Source organism: Talpa europaea, assembly GCF_964194135.1.
Source record: "Talpa europaea genome assembly, chromosome: 2".
NCBI classification, from domain to species: domain Eukaryota; kingdom Metazoa; phylum Chordata; class Mammalia; order Eulipotyphla; family Talpidae; genus Talpa; species Talpa europaea.
This window is the reverse complement of record NC_140068.1, coordinates 93372433-93399692: the sequence shown is the minus strand read 5'-3', so window position 1 is coordinate 93399692 and position 27260 is coordinate 93372433. Positions and strand designations below refer to the sequence as shown.

At 45.6% G+C, this 27260-nt stretch overlaps 1 protein-coding gene across 1 annotated transcript in view; it reads left to right on the top strand.

Moving 5' to 3' along the window:
- Window positions 1-25205, top strand: part of CMTR1 (cap methyltransferase 1) — a 41495-nt gene extending 16290 nt beyond the window's left edge. Inside the window, exons 7-23 of the mRNA XM_084229109.1 lie at window positions 90-162; window positions 4985-5183; window positions 5892-6010; window positions 7990-8086; window positions 8413-8545; window positions 9260-9439; window positions 15625-15681; window positions 16413-16470; window positions 17314-17382; window positions 18319-18450; window positions 19363-19485; window positions 20137-20228; window positions 21038-21106; window positions 22470-22517; window positions 23377-23489; window positions 24003-24111; window positions 24872-25205. Coding sequence (XP_084085235.1) covers window positions 90-162; window positions 4985-5183; window positions 5892-6010; window positions 7990-8086; window positions 8413-8545; window positions 9260-9439; window positions 15625-15681; window positions 16413-16470; window positions 17314-17382; window positions 18319-18450; window positions 19363-19485; window positions 20137-20228; window positions 21038-21106; window positions 22470-22517; window positions 23377-23489; window positions 24003-24111; window positions 24872-25004 — 1804 coding nt within the window. The 3' untranslated portion in view covers window positions 25005-25205. The remainder of the gene's footprint in view (window positions 1-89; window positions 163-4984; window positions 5184-5891; window positions 6011-7989; window positions 8087-8412; window positions 8546-9259; window positions 9440-15624; window positions 15682-16412; window positions 16471-17313; window positions 17383-18318; window positions 18451-19362; window positions 19486-20136; window positions 20229-21037; window positions 21107-22469; window positions 22518-23376; window positions 23490-24002; window positions 24112-24871) is intronic.
- Window positions 25206-27260: the final 2055 nt, after the last annotated feature.

Genomic DNA, 27260 nt, shown 5'->3' with positions numbered 1-27260 from the left:
TCCCCAACATGCAGAGTTCCTTTTCATTTGAGTCTGAGCTTTCCACATGTCTGGAACTGAGTCATGATTTTTTGTTTTGATTTTTGCAGGGCGGCAATGAAGATGGCTAACATGGATTTTGTGTTTGATCGAATGTTTACAAATCCGAAGGACTCTTCCGGGGTGAGGACAAGATTCTGCTTCTGAATCACCATTTTTGCAATGCTAATAGAGTATTCCTGCCATGTGATAGAGATATTTTGCTTTGAGTACCTCACATGGGGTTCCACAGTGCCCCTATAAACATTTGTCTCTCGAGCTCCAGGCCCAGAGTCCCAGCCCCTAATTCTGCAATTCCTGCTACTCACTCCATGTGGAGATGGGCCGGGGTTGCAGCAGTATCAAAAGGACATTGTTGGAGAAAATCCACAGTCATGGCATGAATAGGGAGGTGAGGCCATGAGCTAGAGCATGGACTCTGTTCCTGCGGTCATTGAACATATATTTAGCCCCTACTTTGTATCAGGCCTATAATTTTGAATTAGTTGTGATCCTTGCCTCCATAGCACTTAGATTCTCCACATCCTGGTGGACTTAAAAGCTTTTAAAGGTGCAGTGTTGGGATATTTGAAAAACCTTTTTGTGCTTATTGGTGAGCAGAGGATAGTTGCTATCAGAGAACTTTAGCCTGCTTCTTTTCTTAGCATGGATGAGGTAGAGTATAAGGAGAGTGTGTATCCTTACAATGAGCTTATTTTTCTAATTGAAACTTGTGACATCATCTGATGTGTTGGGTGCTGTTTCTGACTTGAGAGGGGGTGCGCTGAGAAACATGGTTTGAGTGTTGAATGAAATGTGGTCATCTGGGTGTGTTCCCCAGTCTATTTAAAATCAGTATTGTGGGGTTTCCCTGGTGGCGCAGCAGATTGAGTGCAGCGCTGTGAAGCTGTCCACAGCCTCTGCAGCATGGGTTCAATTCTCCCGGCCGGCCAGGGAGATAACATACATGGCCCAGCAGACCTCTCCTGTCTTGCCCTCTGCTCCCCTCAGCAGTGTGTTTCGGTTATCTGCCTGTTCTGCTCCCTGCTCTGTCTCCGGTGAATCCTCTCACTCTCCTGTGCCTCTGGCCTGTATCCTACCTCTTGTATAAAAATAAATAAATCTTAAAAAAAAATTATTTAAAAAAAAATCAGTATCGTGTCTGAAAATATAGGCTGTGTTGTTCCTCAGGGGCTGGTGGGGTGGGGAGCAGGGAATGCAGCGCTTACATCTCACAGGTGGTGTCACTGAAGTTCATAGCTTTGGGCCTCAGCTATCACATCTCTGAAATTAACCCTACTGACTTGCCAGAGGGCAAGAGGTAAGGCCAAAAGACTTTAAGACCCATTCTAGCTCTAAGATCTATGATTTCAGATGTGGCCTTCTGCCTCTCTGAAAAAGCTTTGTGTGGGATAATAATTATCAGACTTTGGACCTTCTCAGGAAGTGGTAGAGCAAAATGATTTTCTACTCTACCATATCTTATTTCTCTGAACACCGACCCTCAATAATGATAGAGAAAGAAAAAAGGAATTTCATTCTAGAATTCCCTTCAGAGTTTCAAAGCATTTTTACCCAGTCTTAGAAAGTTAGTTCTTTTTTGACAGTGAAGAGGCCAGGATCCAGCTGTTTCTGTTTCACTCACCCTCCTTCCACTAGGCCCCCTGATTATCTGCTGGCTAAAGAAACTTATTTTCCAAGTACTTTAATGTTTCAGCTCTACCTACCTACTCCTCCATGCTGGCAAAACTGCCACGTAGATCCCTCCAGCCTTTAGTCATTTCTCTCTCCTAGATCTCCCTCCCCATTTTCCAATACCAGCAGGCAGCACAAAAGGATTCTTGGAATTAGCATCTTGAGAAAATTAGGTTGATATAATGTTGATTTAATTTTCTGAGCTGCAAATGATTTCCTTTAAACCCCTGCCTGGCAGAGGAGCTCTGTTAAGCTGATTGGAAGTCACTGCGTCATTTTGGGCTTTTGAATGTAAATGCTTCTAGCAGCTGGTATCTGGTTATTGTCTTTTGCTGTCATGAAAATGAAGTAAGCACCAGGGTTGTACCATTCAGGTTGAGGGTAGAGATGTTAGTTACATAGGAAAAGGCAGTTGTGTCTGCAGTGCTCCAGGCAGCTTCTTGACCTGAATTGATTGTTAGTGGCCATGGAGAATTGCCCTTTCAGAGATGTTTCTCTGTACTCCACTATAAAAAGTGATTTCTCTTCAGCCCCTAGTGTTTTCCTCTCTCTTTTCATCTCTGTTTTCCCCCAAGGACCAGAGTGACAGCCAAGCCTAGCAGGCTTGGTGTGTTTTTCAGGCAAGCAGATATACTCTTGAGCAGTCCTCAGCAGCAGTGGGAGTGGTTGAAGGCCTGAAAACATACTTTGCTAGGGTCGCAGTGGCTCTTGCGTCAGGCAGATTCTAGAATAAGAGCATGGAGAACTTGAACTTGGGCATTGTGGTGAGGTTGGGAAGTGACAGGGGTGGGGAGACTGAGGTTGTTTATATTAAACAAATTTCCTATTCTGCAGATCATGGAAAAAGGAGAAAAGGGTCTAGGGCAGGGAGATAAAGAATTGCAAACAAGAATTGGAAGAAACAAAGCAAGGAAGGGAATTTAGATTCTCTGGGTATATAGAAGGACATTACATCACACAAAGGATTTGTGTACCTGGGGATATTGTTGAGGTAAGAAAACATCTATGAAGTTAACAGGAGACAAAAACTGAATGTAGGTCTTAAGTTTCAATCCTGTCTCAGAGAAAATTAAACAGCCCACCGAATGTAGACTATTATACTAAGGCATTGGAAATAGAAAAGAACAAGAGTTTGACCCCAAGGAAAATGATCTAGTTGAATATAATATCATCTTAATTTGTTTAGTATTTTAGAGTTTTTAAAGTTCTTTGACATGTGGTACTTTATTTAATCCTACAACAGCCTTAAGAGATAACCTACATTAGCCCCAATTTACAGTCGAGGAAGCTCAAACTTAAAGATGTAAATTGTGTGTTTGCCCTTGACTGCATGGCCAGTAAATGGCAGAGGTGAGAACCCCAGTTGTGCTGTCTGTAAAGACCTCCTGGCCATGTCTTGAAGTCACAGTATGGGATCATTTTTGCGCCCTTTTTTGGGAGGTGAGATGCTTTCATTAATTTCACCCCCCTTCATTCCTCCAGTTTTCCTTTCAGTCAGTGGTTCACCCAGAGAGGTAGCCTGGGCCTAGGGCCTTGCTGGCATTGAAGAGCATTGTTTCTTCTTTTTCCAGTGCGTGCAGGTCTTAAACTTGTGACCCCTGCCTCATTACTGCTGTGCTGCCTCAAAAGTGCTATATAATGTTCTTGGCAAATGCTATTAGGACTTTTGTGTGTGTGTGTGTGTGTGTGTGCGCGCAAATGAATATAATCCAAAAATATGAATAATTGATGGCTGAGGAACAAAGAGTGCTAGGGTGGAGTGTTGGGGAAGGGGAGAAAGGATGATATATATCCCAGCATGCCTGGGTGGGCTTGTAATAGGATGATGGAGTTTATTTTTAGTGGAATCACTTCGTCTAGAGACTGTTTTGATAGAGCTATCATGAGAGACAAGGTCCTTGTCACCTGAAAAATGAACACTGATATTTCCATTTTCTTTTGTTTCTCCTAAAGTTTTCTGATCTTTTCTAAAAGTTATGGAACTCTGGACTAGCAGTCAGCCATGCCAAACCTGTAGAGAGGGAAGGTTGAGTTGTCTAATCCATTTCCTACTGGATGTTTGCTAGGGTCTTCTGCAGTCATCCACTCAACCTCCTGTTGTCAACCAGTGCCTGTGGTACATCCTCCCTGTCACTGAGGGTCAAGACAAGGAGAATTCACTGTCTAGGTTCAACTGTGTAAAAGTGAGATGTAAACACAGAATATTGGCTAGGGCTAATTTCAGCATGAATTTTAGATTAAGAGTTAAAGCCACTCGAGTGGTCAAAATATAGTCCAATGAAAATCCAAATGATGACTGTAATTTAGTTATTACTGAGGTGCGTGGGTCCTCTGAAGGCTGCCTGGAAGCTGCACACGAGTGTCTCCTTCCTTCTCTGCATTGCCAGCTCACAGCTGTGTGCTACCCCAGGCACCTGCTAGCAAAGGCAGGGAGAGGAAGAGTGGAGTGCAAAAAGGGAAGAGACTAAATGCAATGTCTCTGGATCATGGAACAAAACAGAACAAGGACTTTAGGGAAATCTACATCAACCTGGGGTTTAGTTAATAGTGGTACAGTAATGTTGGTTTCTTAGTCTTGACAGATGCACCATGGCAAGGTGTTTGTAAGATGGTAACAAAACTGGAAGATTGGTCAAGGGTATGCTAGAACTCTGTCTTGGCAATTTTTCTGTAAATCTAAAATTATTCCAATATTAAAAGTTAATTAGAAAAAAAATGCCAAGGAGGAAGAGAAGGGAAGCAGAAGCTATAGTCTGGAAAGGTAGGACCTCACCAGGAGAGAGTGATATTAGAGTTCCCAGATTTGGTTGGACAGGAAGATCTGAGTCTAGAGGACAGACTGATTGGAATTTGATTTAGCTTTGTGACAGGTTGGCTGTGAACAGGTCACTTTGTGTCTTAGTGTCTTTTTCCCTACCTGCAATGTCAGAGATACCAGATCTGTTCTATTCAGGAGGTCTCTTGTAAGGTAGGCTATAGTGAGGAAAAGGCTGAGAAACGCACATTGATGCTCATTTAAGATGTTTTTATTAGGAGTCTGAGCTAGGTTTGTGCTGTGAAAAGCATCAAGAATTTTGAGGTGGGGATGGGCAGCTTCCGAAATTGCTGATCACAGAGGATGCATTTATTTCCTGGATGTTTCGGCCCTGGTGGGAGCTCTGTATAGTGCTTGCTGAAAGGTTTATTTTACTCCCCCCTGCATTCTCCTTTGTATTCACTACTGAGCCATCCTTTTTCCCCTTCCTCCCCTGTTCTCCATTTGCCTTTGCAGAAACCACTGGTGAAGGACCGGGAAGCTGAACTTCTGTACTTTGCTGATGTCTGCGCAGGCCCAGGTGGCTTCTCGGAGTATGTGCTGTGGAGGAAGAAGTGGCATGCCAAGGGCTTTGGAATGACTCTGAAGGGCCCTAATGACTTCAAATTGGAGGACTTCTACTCGGCCTCCAGTGAGCTCTTCGAGCCCTACTATGGTAGGGATACTGAGGAAAGGAGGGTACTAGGGAGTCTCAGGGATAGTCCTCTGTGGGGATTTTAGATCAGAAGCAGTTATCCATTTGCGTCTTTTCTTTCCTAGGTCTCTCAGTCTGGAATTCTCAGCCCATGTCCTGAAGGTCTTGCTTCCCTCTAGATTGTCCTTTTACTCCAGGCCTGCAGGATAGGCAGACTCTCATCAAAGCCATATTAGGGCTTCCTTCTCTTCTGGTGACAGGAGTTAATGAAACTGCCTAGTCTCCAGCTGAGGACTAGCAGGGTTATTAACAAATACAAACCCTGAACCTAGCAGTTCACTGTCTCAACTGTTATGATTGGCAGCAAATCCAAAGTCCTTTCTTAATAGTTCTTATAAAAAATTCACTTTGGTTCCTAAATGTAGGTGCTTCAGCACAACTTCGGTCTTAAGGCCCTCTGTTTCAGTGATGACTCTTGGCTGATCAACTCCTTTGGATTCTGGTTTATTATTGCAGGACCCTATTTTTTTGCCTCTTGGTTCATCACTGCACGGCAACCTTGCCAAACAAGTCCTGTCATGAGTTGCTCCTCACAGGGACTTTCTCCTGAGATTCAAGGCCCACAAATGAATACTACCTGTGTGTACTGTTCCAGAGAGCTGATGTGGGATTCCAGCTCTTGCGATGCGCATAGCACATGAGCTTACTGTAAATCATGTGTCTTGCCAGGTGAGGGTGGGATTGATGGAGATGGAGATATCACCCGCCCGGAGAACATCACTGCTTTTCGGAATTTTGTGCTGGATAACACAGACCGCAAGGGTGTTCACTTTCTCATGGCCGATGGGGTAGGTGATTTGCTGTCTCCACAGGGTAATGCATAAAGGATTTATTATGTCAGAGGCTTTTAAATTGCTTTTGTTTGATTTGGTTCTTTAGCTGCCCCTACTGTTCAGATAGTAACGGATGTATGTTTTTATTCTTCATATACACATTTCAGTGATTACTTGGTATAGGCTGTGTTGGGAATAACTTCGCTTGGAGCAAGTGAACTTTCCCTCACACTTTTTCAAAGATGCCTTTGTTGGCTGTGAGACACTGATGGGAGTACCATGACTAAAATAAACTAGATACTGCTGACCAGCAAAAGCATTTCCATCATTTGTCCCCTGGGTACTGCTCCTGGCAGAAGCTGTCTATATGTCACTACTCCTAAACCCCTGAATAGGCTGCAGATGACCACATCATCAAAGGCAGTGGCTCAGGGAATCAACAGGAGCCTGTCAGTGGCTAGGCTGAAGTGAATATTTAAGCAGCCCTGTCCTTGGGCAGTATAGAGTCCCATTCAACTTTCTCTCCCAGTAATCTAATGCCAGGTAATCTTTTTTGGAGTGAGCCATTTAGGAGGGACAGAGATTGTGGCAGTTGCTGCAGGGTCATATGACTAGAGTTGAGAAAAGCCTCTGGGGGTTCCATGGGTGGCCACTCAAGCAGTAGTCATGTGGAAAGATGAAGCAGTATGTAGGGTGTCAGCAGGGATATGAAGATGCCCTGTCTCACCAAGTATTGTGCAAAATGGATAGATAAACTTGGAGAGGAGAGAGTAGCAGATATGGGGGGCAACCATTGCATTACGGTGGCTAGAGTTGCACACTCAAGGATTGTCTTTCTGCCTAGGCATTAGAGGCTGGTGGCATGGTTTGATCTTTTTTTTTTTTTTTTTCTTTTTCTCTTTTTTTCAATTGACCCTATAAACTGGCATACATTTTGAGAATTTGAGAAGCATCTATAAATCTTGAAGACATTGTTAAACATTTTTGGTTTTTAATCATTTACCTTTTGCCTTAATAGGACTGTGTTTGGGTAACCTATTCTTACTGGAGCAGATTAATGAAGGCCAATCTCCTTTACTTTTTATTTCAATTGTTGTGATTAAAAAACACATAAAATTCACCATCTCAATTATTTTTAAGTGTACAGTTCAATAGTGTTAAATATATTCACAAAAGATCTCCAGTCCTTTTTCATTTTGCAAAATTGAAATCTGTACCCATTAAACAATTCCCTTTTGTCCTTTGTCCAATCCCTAACCTTTTTCTTTTATATGAGCTTGGCTCTTTGCATTTTGCTGGGATCTCGGGGAGGGATTACTCCAGCAATAGCAATGGGCATTCTTTGAACAGAAACCCTGGCCAAATTGTCCACCAGCTGGAGGAAGAAGATCCATGAGTTTAGGACAGAAAGGTGGGTTTTGTGAGTAAATCCTTTGTCAGCAGAGAAAAAGAGATTATTGTGACTGTCAGAGTTGTACTAACTTTTCTCCTGTCACTAGATGGGACCCTGTTCAGTGGTCATTACAGTGGCCAAGTGAATCCAGGCAAAGTATTCATGCATATGTACTCCCTGGGTCTTGTGGGACTCACCACATTTTTCCATTTCATATTTTGTAGTTGGCTTATGACTAGTCAGTATTTTGCTTCTTTTCTGCCTTCCTCTTCTCTTGGATTCCCATATGAGTTTCAAAATTTTCTGGATCATCTCCTTGGAAAAACAGACTTGGTTTTATATCATGGCAGTGATAGAACAAGAAAATGACATTGATCTAGTAGTTAGGCCTACTTTCTAGTGCTAGTTTCATCCAGAATGAGCTGTAGGACCGTGCCAAAGTAATATAAAATAATTTAAAACATACACGTCTGCATCTTTATAATTCACACGGTAGAAATCAATAAAAACATTTCAAGAAATCCCAAGGAAGATGAACTAGGGACGCTCTTTTCAGTCCTCATTTTGCATTCTCACCCCAGTCTTTCTGTTCTCATTTTAGGGTTTCTCAGTGGAGGGACAGGAGAACTTGCAAGAAATTCTCAGCAAGCAGCTGCTCCTTTGTCAATTCCTCATGGCGCTGTCTGTTGTCCGGACAGGTGATACTTCCTCAGTTGTTTCCCCACTCCAGGACCCACTAGAGGTCTTACCGGACAAGCGTATGTACAGGCTTCATTTGGAAGTAAAAAAAAAAAAAAAATCTGTTTACATTAGGTATCAGGTGGCTAAATGAAGAATTTAGGGCAAAAATGCTATAGAATTCCCAGAGTCCCCTCAAAAGCTGAGTCTCCCAATTATACTACCTCTGACTTCATGGACCCACATTTTAGGGTCTTTGAATTGTGTCATGTTCACTCCCTAAGACTAATGGAACCTCCTCTTGGAATAGAAACCACTGACTACTGTTGGTGTTTTCTCTCTGCAGGAGGCCACTTCATCTGTAAAACCTTTGACCTTTTCACACCATTCAGTGTGGGGCTCATCTACCTGCTGTACTGCTGTTTTGAACGTGTATGCCTTTTTAAGCCAATTACCAGCCGTCCTGCCAACTCCGAGAGGTGAGGCCTTCTTCTGTTTTTATTAGACTAGTTGGCTGAATGTCAGAACCGCAGATCTTAGTGCATCTCTCTGGCATTGCCTCTCAAGCTACTTTAAAAAAACTTGACTTTAGATAAGTGATTGGAGTCAGTAGGAGTCACGATTTGAATCTTACTGGTTCTCTAGTGTGCCTGTCAGCCTCCACCTCTTTCATAAGCCTTATTCACGCTTATGTGGGGTATCCTTGACTAGGTCCAGGAGGGGGAAGGTGACCAATAGAAAGGCTACTTGGAGGCACATGGACTGTGAAAGTGCAAGGGAAAACCAGCCAGAGGCACTCGGCAGCCCAGGTGGGATACATGGCCATGTATGATGCAAGGAGATGCAGCCAATTAGAATTGCTAGGTGGCTCATTAAAAACAAAAAGTTCTGGACCCTGTCCTGAAGAGTGATTCATTAGATCTGTAATTTAACACCTCAGGTGATGATGAGACAGCCAGCCTGGGACAAGGCAATTGGGAAACACTACCATAGAGAATAGAAATATAGACCAACATAAAAAAGGAAGGATTTGAGGTGGACTTTGCTACACAGAGTCTTTGCTGTTCTTTGTACAAAGACTTAAGGCTGAATGGAGAAGCTGTTTAGTTTCAAGACTCAACAAGAGTTTGGGGGAAAGGTATGTGTGGGGAGGAAGCTTTTGCCTCGTGGAATGACAGAGTATCTCCCGCCAGGTATGTGGTGTGCAAGGGCCTGAAGGTGGGCATAGATGATGTGCGGGATTACCTCTTCTCAGTGAACATTAAACTCAACCAGCTACGGAACACTGATTCTGATGTCAACCTTGTGGTCCCCTTGGAGGTGATCAAGAGAGACCATGAGTTTACTGACTACATGATACGATCCAATGAGAGGTAAACAAATTTTTGCTGATACTGCTGGGTATCAAGGAAGAGTGATGAATGAAGGACTGAATGATTGGCTCTTATTATCACTTTGTCAGTCCTGACAAATTGACAATTGGGATTGGTTTGCTATTTCCAGGGTTCTCTGCGATTTGGGGTACCTTGAAGACTCTTGTCCTGTTCCCATCCCAGGGGTGGATGGGAGGATGGGGTAGATATACCTGACTGACATAGCCCTGCCCACATGAACCTGAGTATGTTAGTGAAACCTGACAGAGGGCAGCCTCATCCTATGTCTGTAAAAGCAGGAGTAATTTCCCTTTAATTGCTTTTGTTTATGAAAAGCCATTATAGTTGTTGCCTTTGGAGGCAGGAGATGGTTGGAAAGCAAGTATACAACATGCTTTAGAAGTTTCTGGTAGTAAAACTTTTGCTAGTTCATTAGTATCCCAGATGGATGATTTAAATGTTGGTTTGTTTTTTTCCTCCAACTTCTTTGTTTTTTCCTCTCCCCATTATTGGTACTAATGTTGAGTTGTGACTGTTGATTCATTTTCCTAGGTGGGCAGGCCTTAGAGAAAGGTTTTTTGAGGTAGATTGAGAGTTATATAGTGGCAGTGAATCAATGAAAGTGCTTCCTGAGGGGGCCCAACAGTCTGGAAAGGTCATTTCTAAGTGTGCCATCCTGTCTTCCAGAGAAGGTGGCTCTGGACAGTCATGGAAAGAAAGTCTTTATCCTCTTCTTTCCCATCATCTCAAGGTATTTTAATTCCCCTTAGTACTGCCACATAAGTTCTGTCATCTTGATAGAAATGCTAGGCACTAAGATGGAGTTGATACTAAGCTTCAGCACATTTTAATGAAGAAACAGGCCTGGGGATCCGCCCAGAATCAGCAAAGCCAGAGCTTTGTAACAGAGGATTTCTTTTCATTAAGCCTTACTGCCATCTAACAAAGTGTTTAAGTAACACTATAATCAATTGCTTTTTCTTTCTTGTTCTTAAAAATTAAGGTATAATTCCATTGGTGAAATGCAGCTTGTATGTGTACACTTCAGTTAGTTTTGACAAATACATATATCCATGTAGCCTACATCCCTATTAAGGTTAAAAAAGAAATTTCTGTCACCTCAGAAATTTCTTTGTGTCCCAACCCAGTCAACCCTGGATTGGGAGTTGTAGGAGTTTATAAATGCTGAAGTGACCATTTTTCTGATGCTTATCATTACAGGTTAGTTTTGCTTATTTGGAATCATGAATACACTTTTATATCGAGCTTTTTTTCCCTCTCACCATAATGATTTTGAGATTCATTTTTGTTGTGTTGCTTCCTTCTTTATTGTTGAATTAAAATACCCATTGTGTGGCTATACCATAATTTATTCTCCTGTTGATATACACTTGTGGTATTTTCAGTTTGGGGCTATTATGAAGAAAACTGCTGCAAACATTCTTGTTCAGGGCTTTTGGTGGACCAGTGTATTGTTCATTAGTTTGGGCAAATACCCTGTGGTGAAAATTCTAGGTCAGAGGTAGATATGTGTTTAACTTTTTTTTTTTTAAAGATTTTATTTATTTATTTATACAAGCACTGGGTACAGTCAGAAGCGCGGGAGGGCGAGAGAATTCACCAGAACCAGAGCAGGGAGCAGAACAGACAGAAGGACCGAAGCACACTGCTGAGGGGAGCAGCGGGCGGCAGGAGAGGTCTGCGCGCCATGTGGGACCCTCGCCTGGTGGCTGGGGATCGAACCGGCTCTGCAGAGGCTGCGGGCAGCTTTGCAGCCCAGCGCTCAACCGCTGCGCCACCAGGGGAGGTCCCGATGTGTGTTTAACTTTTCTAGAATGTCACATAGTTTTCTAAAGTGGTTGTGCCAATTTTTACTCCCTCTAGCAAAGTGTGAGTGTTCTGATTGCTGTGCATCTTTGTCAGCATTTGGCTTTGTCAGTTTTTGTTGTTGTTGTTTTTCATTTTATCCAGTCTAGTCAGGTGTAGTGTTGTATTATTGTGCATTCAGTGTGCATTTCTGTGGTGATTAATGATGCTGGATGCCTTTTCATTTGTTTATTGGCTATTGTAGGCTTTTATGAAGTCTCTCTTCAAGTCTCTCAATCATTTAAAAAATTTGATTTGTCTTTTAAGTTGTAGGAGTTTATAAATGCTGAATGCAAGTCCTATATCAAGTATTTGTTATGTGAATATTTTATCTAGTCTGTGACTTGCCTATTCATTTTCTTACTAGTGCATTTTTGATAAGCATAAGTTAAAAAAGTTTGAGTCTTTTTTTTTTTTATTGTGGTAAATACACATAATGTAAAATTCACCATTTTGACCCCTTTTAAATATATAATTCAGTGGTAGTAAGTACATGAATATTGTGCCACCCCTGCAACTGTACATTTCCAGAATTTTTTAATCATCTAAAACAGAAACACTTTTTTTTTTTTCTTTTTAAAGATTTATTTATTTATTTATACAAGCCCTGGGTACAGACAGAAGCACGGGAGGGTGAGAGAATTCACCAGAGCCAGAGCGGGGAGCAGAACAAGCAGACAGATGGAGGACACTGATGAGGGGAGCAGTGGGCATGACAGGAGAGGTCTGTGCGCCATGTGGGACCCTCACTGGCTGCTAGCGATTGAACCGGCGCTGCAGAGGCTGCGGGCAGCTTTGCAACTCAGCGCTCAACCCCTGCGCCACTGGGGAAACCCTGTTTTTTTTTTTAAGATTTATTTATTTTATGCATACAGGAACTGGGGTAGAGGCCAGAGATACAAGGGGTGAGAGGATTCACCAGAGACAGAGCGGGGAACAGAACAGGCAGATTGAGTGAAATACACTGTTGAGGGGAGCAGCGACGAGACAGGAGAGGTCTGCTGTGCCATGTGGTTTGCTCCCTGGCTGGCTGGGGATTGAACTCGTGCTGTAGAGGCTGCGGATAGCTTCATAGTGCGGTGCTTAACCCCTTGTGCCACCAGGGAGGCCCTAAAGCAGAAACACTGTTAAACACCATTAAATAATAATTCCCTATCCCCTCATCTCTAACCCGTGGTAGACTATTATACTTTGTTTTTCTATGAGCAGAGTAAAATTTGCCTATTCTAGCTACCACATGTAAGTGGAATCATAAAAAGTTATTTTTTTGTGTCTGATTTATTTCACTTAGCATAATGTTTTCAAGTTGTGGAAGGGACAGATTTCATGTGTTAGAATTTCATTGTTTTTTAAGGCTACATGTTCTGTGTACCTACTACATTTTGTTACCCATTTATCTGTTGGTTGCCCTTTGGGTACCACATTTTAGCTATGAACATTGGTGTGCAAGTCTCTGTTTTAGTTTCTGATTTCAGTTCTTTTGGGTATATATCCAGAAGTAGAATTGATGGGCCTTATAGTAATTCTGCTTAACTTTTTGAGGAATTGCTATACTATTTTGCATAGTAGTGGCACCATTTTACATTCCTTTCAGCAGTGTACCAGGATTTCACTTTTCCCACATCTTCACCTACACTTGTTACTGTCCTTTTTTCCCCCTTTTATAATAGCTGTTTTCTTGAGTGAGAAGTAGTACCTATTTGCATGACTTTACTGATTAGTGATGTTGAGCATATTTTTATGTGCTTAATTGATCATTTGTATATTTGGAGAATTGTCAATGCCAAGTCTTGCCTATTTTTTTTTTAAAGATTTATTTATTTATGCATGCAGGAACTGGGGTGCAGGCCAGAGGTGCAGGGGGTGAGCAGGATTCACCAGAAACAGTGGGGAACAGAACAGGCAGACTGACTGAAATGCACTGCTGAGGGGAGCAGCGGGTGAGACTGGAGAGGTCTGCTGCGACATGTGGGTAGATCCCTGGCTGGGGATCAGACTCGTGCAGCAGTGGCTGTAGATAGCTTCATATTGCTGTGTCTTAACCCTCTTGCACCACCAGGGAGGCCTTTGCCTATTTTTGAATTGTGTTGTTTGTGTGTTGTTGAGTTTTAGGAGTTTTTTAAATCCTGAATAAATAATCCCTTACTAGATATATGAATTGAAAATATTTTCTTCCATTCTGTAGTTGTTTTCTAGCTTGATTGATTATATCATTTGATGCACAAAAGTTTTTAATTTTGATGGTCTGGTTTATCTGTTTTATTGCTTATGCTTTTTGCTATCATATACAAGAAATCATTGCTAAATTGAATGTCATGAAGCTTTTCCCTATGCTTTCTTCTAAGAGTTTTATAGTTTTTTTTTAAGGATTTATTTATTTATTTATACAAAAACCGGGGTATAGGCCAGATGTGTGGGAGGGTGAGAGGATTCACCAGAGACAGAGTGGGGAACAGAACAGGCAGACTGACAAAATACACTGCTGAGGGGAGCAGCGGGCATGACAGAAGAGGTCTGCTGTGCCATGTGGGTTTCTCCCTGGCCCGCTGGGATCGAACTCACGTTGCAGAGGCTGTGGACAGCTTCACAGTGTTGCTCAACCACCTGTGCCATGAGGGAGGCCCAAGAGTTTTATAGTTTTAAGAGTTTTATAGTTTTAAGAGTTTTATAGTTTCAAGAATTTTATAGTTTCAAGAATTTTATAGTTTTAAGAGTTTTGTGGTCTTAGCTCTTAGATCCATTTGGGGTTAATTTTGATAAGTGGCATAAAGTCATTCTTTTCTATGTGGATATATAGTTTTTCCAACATCCTTTGTTGAAAAGACTATCCTTTATCCTTGATCAAACAACCAAAGTAGAGAACTATGTGTTTATTTGAAAATGCATTTATTTTCATTTCATTTTTGAATTACATTTACATTAGGTATAGAATATGAGGTCCACGTTGATTTTCTTTCAGCACTTTTTTTTTAAAAGATTTATTTATTTACGCATAGAAGGACGGGGGTATAGGCCAGAGGTTCTGGGGGTGAGAGGATTCACCAGAGACAGAGTGGGGAACAGAACAGGCAGACTGACTGAAGGGAGCAGCGGGTGAGATAGGAGAGATCTGCTGTGCCATGTGGGTAGCTCCCCGGCCAGCCGGGCATTGAACTCCTGCTGCAGAGGTTGCGGATAGTTTCACAGTCCTGTGCTTAACCCCTTGCGCCACCAGGAAGGCCCTCTTTAGTGCTTTAAAGTTATTGTTCTATTGTTCTCTGCCTCACTTGTTTCTGATAAATCAGCAGTTATTTCTAGCATTGTTTCCTTGTTGTCATGTATCTTTCTTTCTCTGCTTTCAAGATTTTCTCTTTATCTTTTGTTTTTAGGATATTGACCATGATGTGTTTATATTTGGTTTTCTTTGTGTTGATTCTGCTTAGGTTTCTCTGACCTTAGATGTGTGAAATGATTTTATTCAACAGTTTGGGAAAATTCTTGGGTATTATTTTGTCAATATTTTTGTCTTATTGTTTCCTTTGCTTCTGGGACTCCAATTATATTTATGTTTTAAGCTGTTTGTTATTATGTCACAGAATTCACATGCCCTATCATTTGTTTTTCCGTTTATATGGGTTTCTGGTGATATGTCTGTCCTAGAGTTCTCTGATTCTTTCCTCTACTGTGTTCAATCTGCTGATGATTCCATCAAAATAATTCATTTCTAGAACTTTATTTGCCTTTTGAAGTATAGTTTATCTCTGATGATATTCTCCATTTCATTATGCATGTTACATATCTTTTGCATTAGAACTTTTAATTATTTTAAGGGCCCTGTCTGATAATTCCAGCATTATTAACATCTTTGGTACAAAGTGAACTGTTCCTCTATTGGATTATTTTCCTTCTTGCCAGTATTCTTGTTTTATCATGTGGTCATACTTTTCTAATTAAATGACAGGCATTACGTGTATATAAAAGAACTAAAGTAGGAATTGTGACTGTTGATGAAGGTGGATTGAATCAGTTTGGTCTAGATGAACAGTCTGAGCTTGTTGTTAGAATAAGTTCACTACTGCTTTCAAAATTTTAAGGATGGGATTGGACCCTTCCTTTGTAGGACTTGGGATATGACTAGAGAGTTAGACTCAGTTCTGTTTACCCTCAGCCTTCAGCACACTTCATGTAAATTGTACCTCAGTGTGGTTGGAGTGTTTTCCTCAACTCCTGCTCTTTCCCCAAACATAGATGGCTACTTCTGTAGCTAAACTTTGTTCTGATGTCTTTCAACTGTTGTTTTGATAATATGTCTGAGATCAAATCTTTTCCCCCCCTTCTAGCCACTGTAGTCTGCAGATCAAAGCTCTGGCCAAAATTCATGCCTTTGTTCAAGACACGTGAGTGTTGTTCACTTTACAAAATTCACTATTTCAAGGAAAGACCTTTTCGTTTTGCTCCTCCCCCCTGAGCTCTTTGTTCATTTCATTTCCACAAACATTTAAAAGTACCTATTCTTCTATCTCATACTCTGCTTAAACATATGCCCCAAACCTGATTCTCAAAGACTTTATGCTGTCTTTAGGTAGGTAAGAGTAACTAGGACAAGGATACAGAAAAAATTATTAACAGTGCATTGGGGATGTAGAGTAGCATAGCTTGAGTAGAGTACATAATGATCAAGGGACAGAGGGTAAAGAATGGTCAAGAGAAGGAAAGTGGGACTGGTCAAGGAAAATCTCTGGTGGGGAGGGTAGGTGAGTATAAGCTAATTCAGTTTTCTGGGGCATATTGACATCCACCAGGATGGACTTAGTATGACCTATGTCAGCAGAGGAAAAGTCAGAATGTGTCAGTGGGTAATTGGAAGAGGGTGGTCAGGAGGGTAATCTCTCCCCTTCCTGTTGTTACATGAAGGGGAGGTCATCCATTTTTTTGTACATCTGAGCTCCTACCTTCAAGAGGCAGAGCCATGTGATGTTATGAGCACATTGGGCTATGTAGCATGACTTTGTAGTCACATGCATTCACCATTCAGGCTTCCTCTCTATGGGGTTCTGAGGGACACATTGAAAATATACTCCTTGTGCCTCTTGGAGGTTTTAATTACTTGATGTTTTTATTTTCCCAGGACCCTGAGTGAGCCTCGGCAGGCAGAGATCCGGAAAGAATGCCTCCGACTTTGGGGGGTGAGCATCTCCCCAGCTAATTGTTGTTCCAGGATGGGGAAGTTATAGTGAAGAATGGGATGGACTCCCAACCCTGTCATCTTAAGGTCTCCCCTGATCTGATAATGCCTGCTCACTCTCACAGCATTCCAGAGCTGGACATCTCCACCTTGTTGAGGCTCAGCCCAACTGAGCCTCATCTCAGTTGTTTCCTTGGCCCTTTCATTGCCAGTTTGACCCTGCAGCTGGGTCAGAAAGGACAGGGATAAGTAAACAGACCTCATTTTGCAGGTGGTGTCCCTGTATATCAACACTGACCATAGAGACCCCCCCAAAAAAAAAACAGAGTAGCCTTTGGAGTGTGCTACCACAGCACACTCTTGAGATGTGTGGTGCTCATCATTCAGGGCATTGCTGAATTATCAATCTCCATCCCTCATCTTCCTAACTCCCTTTGTTATGTACCATTTCTTCCTTTCCAGTCTTAGCCTGTCTCCTTACCTGTATCTATTCACACAAAGCCTTGGGCCTCCCTGGTGGCACAGGGGTTAAATCTCAGCACTGTCAGGCTATCGCCAGCCACTGTGACATGAGTTCGATCCCTGGCCAGGGAGCTGACCACATGGTGCAGAAGACCTCTCCTGTCTCGCCCGCTGCTCCCCTGAGCAGTGTATTTCAGTAGATCCGCTTGTTCTGTTCCCCACTCTGTCTCTTGTGAATCCTCTTACCCCCCACACCTCTGGCCTGTACTCCAGATCTTGTATGCATAAATAAATAAATCTTTTTTTGGGAAAAAAAAAAAGCTTTGTGGAAGGGCATTTTAAAATTCAAATGGGCATTTAAAATTCTTTGTTGTCATTTCAGATACCAGACCAGGCTCGAGTTGCTCCTTCTTCCTCAGACCCGAAATCTAAGTTCTTTGAGCTAATTCAGGTAAGTTTGGGATTGGTGGACATAAAATGTTAGGAAGGTCTAATTCTAGGTGTGGAAGGTATCACTGAGACCACCAGAAGCCTGGCCTGCGGAGGGCTTGTTCAGGTCCCACCCAGGCTCTGAGGCTGCCTCAGGCAAAACCTTTGGCATAGGGTGGTATTCCCCGAGAGACCATCAGGCTACGTGGAGGTTTTGTCTTGAGATGTGTTGTGTTCATCGTTCCTACGATGCAAAGGGCGGTGCTGGCAATCACCCCCTGGCCAGATCAGAGTCTGAGAGTTATGCCCGTGGGGGAGACATGAAGTGTGGGATGATCTTAGGCAGGGAGCTGGGCAGAGGGCTGAGGGGCTGCCAAGAGAGCCCTCTGGTGGACTGGCCTGACCTCTACTCCCTGTTCTGTTTCTGAGAGATAGTCCGCTGAATTCTTTTTCCCTTTTATTTTTTGCCATCTGACTTTTCCCTAGGCTTTGTTTTAACTGGTACAGGTCATGGTTTTGTGGCAGCAGGGTTTCACAACGACCTCAAAAGAGCAGCATATGTACATTTTTCTGAATAGGAGGAAGATCAGTTAATGTTCTCAAACCAACTACTAGCAAGTCCTTGCCTTCAGTTTTATTGAAGGGAGTAGCTTTTGTATTCTGGTGGCATTTCCTTATAACTCTGGTAAATCAATCTATACTCAGATACTTGGTGTACTTGCCTTTGCCAGCCTCTCCTTATAGGTCCTAAAGGAACACTGCAAGCAAATGGAAATAGATCTCATTTAGTGCATGCTTAGGTAGGAGGTGGAGGGAGTTGAGGGGGAGGGTGTTTTAGAGAGCAAATGCTTGCTGTCCCTTGCCTCTCCCAGTTGCCCCAACCCCCATACAGGCACCCATACTGAGCGCCTGTCCCTTCCCCCAACCCAGCCTTGTTTTCTCGTACCTGGGGCTGCAGGGCACTGAGATCGACATCTTCAGCTATAAGCCCACACTGCTCACTTCCAAAACCCTGGAGAAGATCCGCCCAGTGCTCGACTATCGTTGCATGGTGTCTGGCAGCGAGCAGAAATTCCTTATCGGCCTGGGGGTAAGTCTGCAACTCACTTCCTCCCCAGCTGGGGATGGTGGAACCTTGTTGTCTGTGGGAATCAGGACAGCTGCCTGCCACACTTGGTGTATGTTCTCTGGCACCAAGGACCTAGGACTTTGACCTCAGGGAAGGTAGTTCTTGAAACTTCATTTCCTTTTTTCTCTGAGTTAGCTAAGTCTCTCTCTCTGTTCTTCCCACCCCCACTATCTTTTCACTTTTATTCATATATTTGCTTATTCATCTCTGTACATTGCTAAAAGGAATCCTGCCTCTTACGATATCGAGCTTTCTAGGCTAGCAGCATGGTCAGCAAGCTAATCTGGCTACCCATACTCAAGTCTCTTTGCAAAACCCCACCACCCCTTGTCATCCTCTGTCTTGCAAAGAAACCACCTGTCCTCAACCCGGAGTCTTAAATTTGAGATGAAGGAAGTTTGGCAGTTTGCACTTAATTGAGTAAAGTCATTGCACTTTTTTTTACCCTCACTTGTTTTTCATATGATTGTATTCCTCTTTTCTCACTTTTTTTGTGTTCTCTCACACTTTTTTTTCTTCTCTTTTCACTTTCTCCTTCCTTGCTTTCTAGACCCCTCACCAACCCACCTTAGCCATACATCAAGCAGGGTCTTTCTTGAGGGTCACTAATCACAGACTTAGGTCTGTTTGCTGGGTGTGTTTGCTGCCAACAGCACTGAGCCACTCTCTACTTCTCTTCGGATAGGCAGTGGACGACAACTGTGTCTTTAGCATTGAAAGTATAGCAGACTGATCTCTCCTACACATTTTCTTCTGATATTTCTCAGCCCCATGAGCTTTTAGCCACCAACTGAAAGCCTTTTTGAGAACTGAGTCTCTCTCCTCCCCCTGTCTCCACGCTTGCCTGACCTGACCCTTTTTCTCTGCCCATAGAAGTCCCAGATCTACACATGGGATGGCCGCCAGTCAGACCGCTGGGTCAAGCTGGACCTGAAGACAGAGCTACCCCGGGACACTCTGCTCTCTGTGGAGATTGTGCATGAGCTGAAAGGGGAGGTCAGAGGTGGTTCTGCTCACACATTCTGGCCCTCCCAGCTTGGGGACTGGGGTACTGCTGGACCTGGCCTTTCCCCCAAGTTTACTGGGTTACAATGTATGTGTACTTGGCAGAGTGCAGGGTCAGGAAAGGCATTGTAATTACTCCTTTTTCCTGAGCAGTTGTTCTGAGTCATTCAGGTGGGAGGACCACAGACTCTAGGAGTATAAGGAGAGACCTTGATCATCTCTGTGCATTGAGCACCCTGGTGGCCTAGTTTTTGACTAGGGATCCCTTGGGAAAGAATCACCTTGTTACTGCCCATGAGCTCGGGTATCACAGCCACACAGATGACATTTAGACAGCCAGTGGAACAATTGGCAAGGAGTGTGAAGCCCGGCCCTGGCTGGAGCACCAAGGTAGTACCACCTTGGGTTTGGGGTTCAAGAGGGGTTATTACCCAGAAGCTCAGATCTCTAGCTGCAGAGAAGTTGAGCCCAACCTGTCTGGTGCTGGGAATCAGCTGGGAGGGAGGCAAGAGAAATGCCCTGTGTTTAGAGCTGCTTCCCTTCCCCTGGCTATAGGTAGACTGAAGGCCGGCATGCCCACAGTGGGCAGAGTGGGCCTGAGGCAGATGCCTGGCATGGTGAGCAGTGTCCTTGTCCTTCTAGGGGAAGGCCCAGCGGAAGATTAGTGCAATCCACATCCTGGATGTCCTTGTGCTGAATGGCAGCGACGTGCGGGAGCAGCACTTTAACCAGCGGTCTGACCTGGGCCCTTTTCGGGGTTGGGGGATGCAAGCAGGGTAGCTCTATGGCATCATCCTCCAAGGCTTCACCCCTTATTTAGCACTTTTCTGCTTAAGGACAGCCTTAAGAGTTTCCTTTTCCTATCCACTGGCTGGTTCCAAGGGCAAGGTTAGAAATTGGTGTTGCCATTTCCGAGTTTGCTAGGGCTTGGGCCTTGGTTGTCACAGATAACTGCATGCTCCATTTTGCCACAGTTGTTCAGCTCAGAGGTGATGTTTGCTTAAGGTTTATGGGGAGATGAAGGTATCTTCTCCTCTGAAGAATATGTCTTGTGCAGCCCCATTTTAGTCAACTCTCTGGAACTCACAGCTTCCACAAAGATACTTTTGTTTGTGAATGGGGGCCTAATCATTTGCTAAGGGAGGTGGGGGAGGCACATCTCACACTGCTATGGTTCTGCCAGCACTCCTAAGTGATCTCCTCTGAAGAGGTGTGCTGTGGCAACTGTGGTAATGTGGCAGCCACATACGATAAGGTGATAGTTGAAGTTCAGGTAGAGGTGACTGAACATAGCTGATGGCACACTACAGGAAAATAACCAAGATGTAGTGAAATTGGAGATCAGCATCCAGAGTGAGGGGGAGAGGCTTCATAAAGACATCTGTGGAGAGGGGCATGTGGGCTTCCTGGGGAATGTGAGTGCTGTTCTCAGGGCAGTCTTGTTGCCGGTTCACAAGTGCTCTCTTACAATACAAATGACCTGGGGACAGGGGTGCTGGTGGAGTCACCCTTGCTAGTCTCTGATTGCCTCTCTGCATTTCAGGATTCAGCTGGCTGAGAAATTTGTGAAAGCTCTCTCGAAGCCCAGTCGGCCTGACATGAATCCCATCAGGTAAGCTCATGGTCTCTCTCACTCTTCTGAATCCCCCTTCTCCATTATGTCTCTGGCTAGTGCCTGCTTTCCTGTCCCGTGGGGATGGGAGGGATGGAGGAACACCCTTGATGAATGACTTGTTTGGGGGTGCTAGGTAGGTTGCTCCTTCACCCCAGAGTATCTCTCCATCCCACCAACACTGGGGTGAACCCCCACAGGAAAGATTCATCTTAGGGGTTAAGGCGTCCTCATTTAAGATGCACATGCTTCTGAGAGTGCTAACAGACCTTGTGAATCATGAATTCACACTCGAGTATCATTAGCATATCACCTGGCCTTTTTATTTTTTTTTTTTCAAGTAAGAAAAAAGTGCTGTGGAAATGGGAGTTTTTTGCTTTTTTTTTTTAATCTTCAAACTACCTGTGCCCATACTCCATCTGCTTCCCTTCCCCAGGGAATAGGGTTTTTGAACATGAAAAAGAAAAGGTGGTTTTTGAGGGAGTGGCATCCTGGTACTTTGGAAGAAGGCCAGGGTTTGTTGCCATGTTAGGTACTGTGAACATTCTAGGTCCTTGAGGGAAGAGAACTGGGTGAGAGCAGAGTTGGGACAGAGAGATGGAAAACAAACTTATGTGGTGCTCTGTGGTCTGATGTTACTGCATTTTGGGTTTCATTTGACTAGAGACTGGGGTGTCTATACTTTTATCAAAATCATTTTTATTAATGTAAATCTACTCGAATCCAGTAGTGAGAATGTACATTATTGATGTTTTTTGAGAGCTGAAAAGCAATTTCTTCCTGGACTTAAAATGTCCTGTCAGGTTTTAAGGGGCAACTTTCAGGGGCCCTGCCTGTGATCAGGTTGCTGGGTCTCCAGGGACCTTACCCAGTAGCAATTCCAAAGGCATGTTCAAAGGTCTCCTTAGGTGGAAGACTGGGCATCAGACATAAGCCCTGCATCCTGGACAGCAGTTCCTCTGCCCCCTGGTAATAGGTATCAGGACTATTTGGAAGTAACTCTGTTACAGAAAGGCCTAAAATCCATGTAGATAAACATGGGCAAGAGTTGGGCCGTTGGTATTTTGGCCTCTGATGAGAAGAGACATCCTGTCTGCCATGCCTTCCTGGTCTCTCCTTCCCATCTACCACAGTTGCACTCTGCAGTCACCCCGGGACAGGCCCAGGGGGCCCTTGGCAGCTGTGAAACCCAGCATTTCTCTGTGTGGGACAGATTGAGGGTCATTCTTGGTGGGCTGAGTGGTACAGAGGCCTGAGGTAGAGGGGGTGAGGACGGGCACAGCCTCCTGCCTCCCAGCTGCTGCCCTGACAGGAATGCTCCACCAGGAAGCCCTGGCCCTCTGTCTATCCATCTGCTCCACAGGGTGAAGGAGGTATACAGGCTGGAGGAGATGGAGAAGATTTTTGTCAGGTGAGCGACTCAACCAGGGTAGCTGGTTGGATTTAAGAGAGTTGGGGTGGTGGGTGTGCAGTGTCCAGGTTTGTTCTGGTTTTTTTTTGTTGTTGTTTATTTTTTTGAGATGCAGGGGTGGTGAATCAGCTCAGGCTGGCTGCCTTTATCCCACCTTGCCTCTGCTGCCGCCAAGAGCCCCCCGGCTGAGAGCTGATTCAGCACCCTGTCAGGAGGGGAGCAGGGCGGGAGTGTGTCAAGCAGAAATACGGGCTCATTGATGCTGTAATAGTTACGATTGTCCCTGCGAGGGGCAGAGTAGCAAGCTGCTTGAAACACCATAAATCCCAGCTCCCAGTGCTGACAGAGATTGAGCCTGGAGGGGTGGAGGGGGCATCGCCACTTCATTGTATTCTTAGCGGTGTGCAGGTCTCATCCTGCATGTGCACCCGCTGTGGCCAAGGGAGATGGCCTGGGTCTCAGTGCTCTTGTTAACTCTTCAGTGGCCACAGTGATGCCATGGGTGGTAGACTGAAGCCCGGTGGCACCGAGGTAACAGATTTTACCCTTACTCATTACCCTGAAGCCACTCCTCACTCCCCCCCTCCCCCCCGCCCTGCTTCCTGCCCTGCCAAACACCAACAGCATTGAAGGGGCAGCTCTTACTCCCTGCTTCCATTGTTTGGCTGGGAGTTCAGAGACAGTTCTAAACCTAGTACTGCACTAAGCTCCTGGAACACTCACCTAAGTCTCTGCCTTGGTTTTCTTATGTTGAGTCAAGATAAGATACTGTGGTTGATGTGATTTTGATTTAAGCCAGAGTAACTTTCTCATCATATACACTCATGTGTTCTGTTTGTACATCTACTGGGGAACTCAGGTTAGAAATGAAGATCATCAAGGGCTCCAGCGGCACACCGAAGCTCAGCTACACGGGGCGGGACGACCGGCACTTTGTGCCCACTGGCCTCTACATCGTCAGGACCGTGAATGGTGGGTGATGAATGAGTGTTCCTTCTCCCCCTGCCCATAGCCAGGGCAGCTGACCCAGAGTCAGAGCTAGGGCCTCCCTACTAAGGTGGGCAGCAGCCAGGCTGGCATCATTCTCTGAGGTATATGCTATATATTCACATGACTGTCCCTATGGCTGGAAAAAGGCCATTTCGGGGGACAGCAGCAGATTTAGAAAGTCAGACTTGGCTTCTGTCCATCTGCATCCCCTGTAGCACCCCTTTTCTTTTAGTGTGCGATAGCTGACAGTCCTGCACCCTTTGCCAGGGGCCCAGAGGTGTTCTGAACTGGAGTGTGGTGGCTGAGAAATGATCATCTCATTTGTCCTCCTGGAGCCCTTTTGGGCTGAGGATGAAGGCTGCACACTCCAGGCTGTTCTGTGCCTGTGCTTTGTGGGAGAGAATGAAAGAATGCCAGTGGAGAAGGGCAAGCCTCTACACTGACCTGACCTGGGTATTTTGTGTCCTTTCTGGACTTCTTCCCCTCTCCTCTCAGAGCCATGGACTATGGGATTCAGCAGACGCTCCAAGAGGAAGTTCTTCTACAATAAGAAAACCAAGACCTCTACCTTTGACCTCCCTGCAGACTCCATTGCCCCATTTCAGTAAGTAGCTATCACCCTCCAGGCCTGCTTCCCAGCAGTCCCAGCTACTCCATGCCGCCAGCCAGCCGTCTTGGGGCATGCCCTGGTCGTGTGACACAGGGGATCCCCTAAGCATGGGCTGGGCTCCATTCCTATTGGGATCACCCTCCTTCCTATGGGGTGGGATAAACCCTCTATGGGCCTCAGAGGTAAGCGGGTGAGAGGAGAGTGATGCCTGGACTGTGCTGATTGGGGCTGCTGGGTGAAAAGGCCCCACCTAAGCTGGGTATCTGGAGCGGCCGCTGCTTACATGAAGTTCTGATGCTGGCCTGGTGGTGGGAACATGCCGACAGCCCTGGTCCGCTGGATTCAGAGTCCCAACTATCCCTCATCAGTACCCAGTGTCCATTTGCCAGATGGTAGTCATGGGTTTTGACAGCAGCCAGCAGCCCTCACGTGCCTATAATTAGCCATTGACACTGGTTTCTGTCACCACACCAATACTGTTCCATTAGAGTAGCTCACACAGAAAAACCAGGAATATCAGTAATTGTAGAAATCCAGTTGGATGCAATTAGCAGCAGCAGCTGTTTGGGGAGGCAGGGAGAGGAGCTGGGGCCTGTTGGGTACCCTTTGGTTGCCAGAGGGAAGTCCCATAATGAGCCATTGATAAGAACACACCCACCCCCTAAGTCACTGCAGCCAGGGGTGGATGGTGGTTTCTTGGGCCTGCTCCCCCTAGATGCAATGCTCTGACTACCTTTCCCTGCCCCCTTTCCAGCATCTGCTACTATGGCCGGCTCTTCTGGGAGTGGGGGGATGGCATCCGTGTGCACGACTCCCAGAAACCCCAGGATCCAGACAAGCTGTCCAAGGAGGTTGTCCTCTCTTTCATCCAGACACACAGCGCCTGAGGGGACACCCACCCCTGCCGAATGCCCTGTCTTTGAGTCAGGGCATTGTGCCTGGGCTTCTGGTACTGGTTCCTTCTGGAAAGGGACTCGGGAGCATGGTCACTGCAGCCTGCCCATGATGGATGGGCGGTCTCCTCTCCATCTCCCCTGAAGATCTGTTAGGGGCCTTCAGCGATACTCACACGTTCCTTCTGGGACACCTTTTGGACTTTCTCCGCGGAGACCTGCCTGGGAACTGTCTACTCTGCCAAGACTTGGCCTGAAGGACGCTGCTCCTGAGCAGGTTTGAGTTCAGGGTCTAGGTCTGTGGGGCCAGTAGAGGAGGTGTCAAAGAGCAGCAGGGCTTCAGGGTCCACTGTTCTTGCCTGTATCCTGTAGACTCACTTTTCTGAGTTCTGTGCACTGTCCTGAGGGCAGCCATGCCCCCACTTTGCCCAGCTTTTTATTGGGCCAACCCTGAGTGGGTAGAGGCCCACTGTTCTGAGCTGCCCAGGAGCAGCTGCTGTACAAATCAAGGTTTTCTTTCTTTGAACTTGCTGTTTTGATGCCAAGTTGAAGATTCTGTCTCCTCCTCGCCCTGTCGTGGTCTTCCCTGCAGTTCTTCCCAGCCTGGACCTCTGACAGTCCTGCTGGCCGGGAGGGGAGGTGTGTGGGCCACACATCCCTGGTAACAGTGGGATGCAGGTCACGCTGTCTTAGGTTGCGAGTGTGACTGCCGCCTGGGGTTGTAGGCCCTTCGTGGATCCTAGCCCCTTTTGATCTGAACCTTGGGCAGCTCTGGAAGGGGAAGACGCAGCCTTGAAGAGCTGCCTTTTTCTAGGTCCCAGCAGCTGGGGCCTGACTAGAACAGGGGGTACCTCTGGGGTTGGGTCTCACCTAGCCCCCCCTGGCAATCATGGCACCCCCATTTGCCACACCACCTTGCTACCCTTATCCCAAACCTTCCCCAGTAGGGGGTACAGTCACTTTTGTTTGTCCGTGTGTGGTCACTCCATTTCCTCTATCTTGGCAGAGGCGGAGGGGGAAGAGGGGAAACTGGGCAGTAGCTTTGGGTGGGGGAGGGCACCTGTGGTTGTTTTTAATAGGAAATACCTCTCAGAGATGTTCATATGGGCTCCCTAGGGCCCCATCCCAGTGCTAGGCTGGTTTCCATGGAGATAGGGCACTGAGGCTCCCAGTGAGGTTGGAATTGACTTCACTGTGAGGTCTCCAGCCAGCATCCGACCCCCCCCCCACCCCATCCCCCAACCCTGACCAGGTTGGCAGCAGCACCACTGAGATGCTGTATTTCCACCCAATTCTGGGTATATCCGTGTGTCTTGCAGAATCTTGGATCATTAAAGATAAACATATTTTTAATGCCTGTGTGGCTATGTGCTAGGGCTGCTGCTGTTTGTCCTCCGTGCTCTGTGGTCTGGGACTTGCCTGGATGAAACAGCTGGGGCTGGAGAGGTGAAGGAGAGGAAGTTCTACTCAAAGAAGAGGGGAGAAAAGGTTTGATCACAGCCTAAGTTCCTGGGCCCCGGCAGGCTCAGACTGTTGCTTGCTGCTGGAGACTGAGCCCCAGAAGAGTCAGGAAATATGTGGCTCCTGTTGGAAGCAGAGACTGGAGAATGAATGAACCTACAGCCCAGCGGGGCCAGGAGGCACCTTCCCCCTTACATAAATCACACAGCTCACTCCACCGTGGCACTGTGACAATCCAGGATCAGTCTGTGACTAAAATAACAGAGGCGTCAGACCAATTAGTGTCACTAGACAGGGTATGAGAGGGAGGGAGAGATGGTTTTGCTGACCCTGGCCGGCCTCCCCTGCTCTGCGCCTCCCCTCCTCGGGGGACTGTGCTTGGGGTGGGGGATGTGCAGGTGCTGATGGCCTCCCTCTCTGCTCCAGACCAGATCCTCCCCCCCCCCCCCCCCCCCCCGCTTCCATCACTCTGGTGCATGCTCCCCATCCCCCCACTTTGCTTGGCTCCTTAACCCTGGCCCCAAGGAACCTTCCTTGATGGCACATAGCGCAGCTCCCAGGGCAACTCTTCTCCTTGCTTTTACTTTTGTAATTGGTGTCATCCCAGCGCCCAAGCCGAAGCAGCTTCATTGTTTTGGTTGCCCTCACTGGCCTCCCCAGCCCCTGCTGGGATTGGAGAGTTAAGAGTGTGCTGAAGGGCAGCGGGTGATGTCTGTGTTGCTGCTTCTGCTCCCCCCAATCAGCCCCACCCCTACCACTCACTGCAAAACCCCACCTGATTTACTGGTC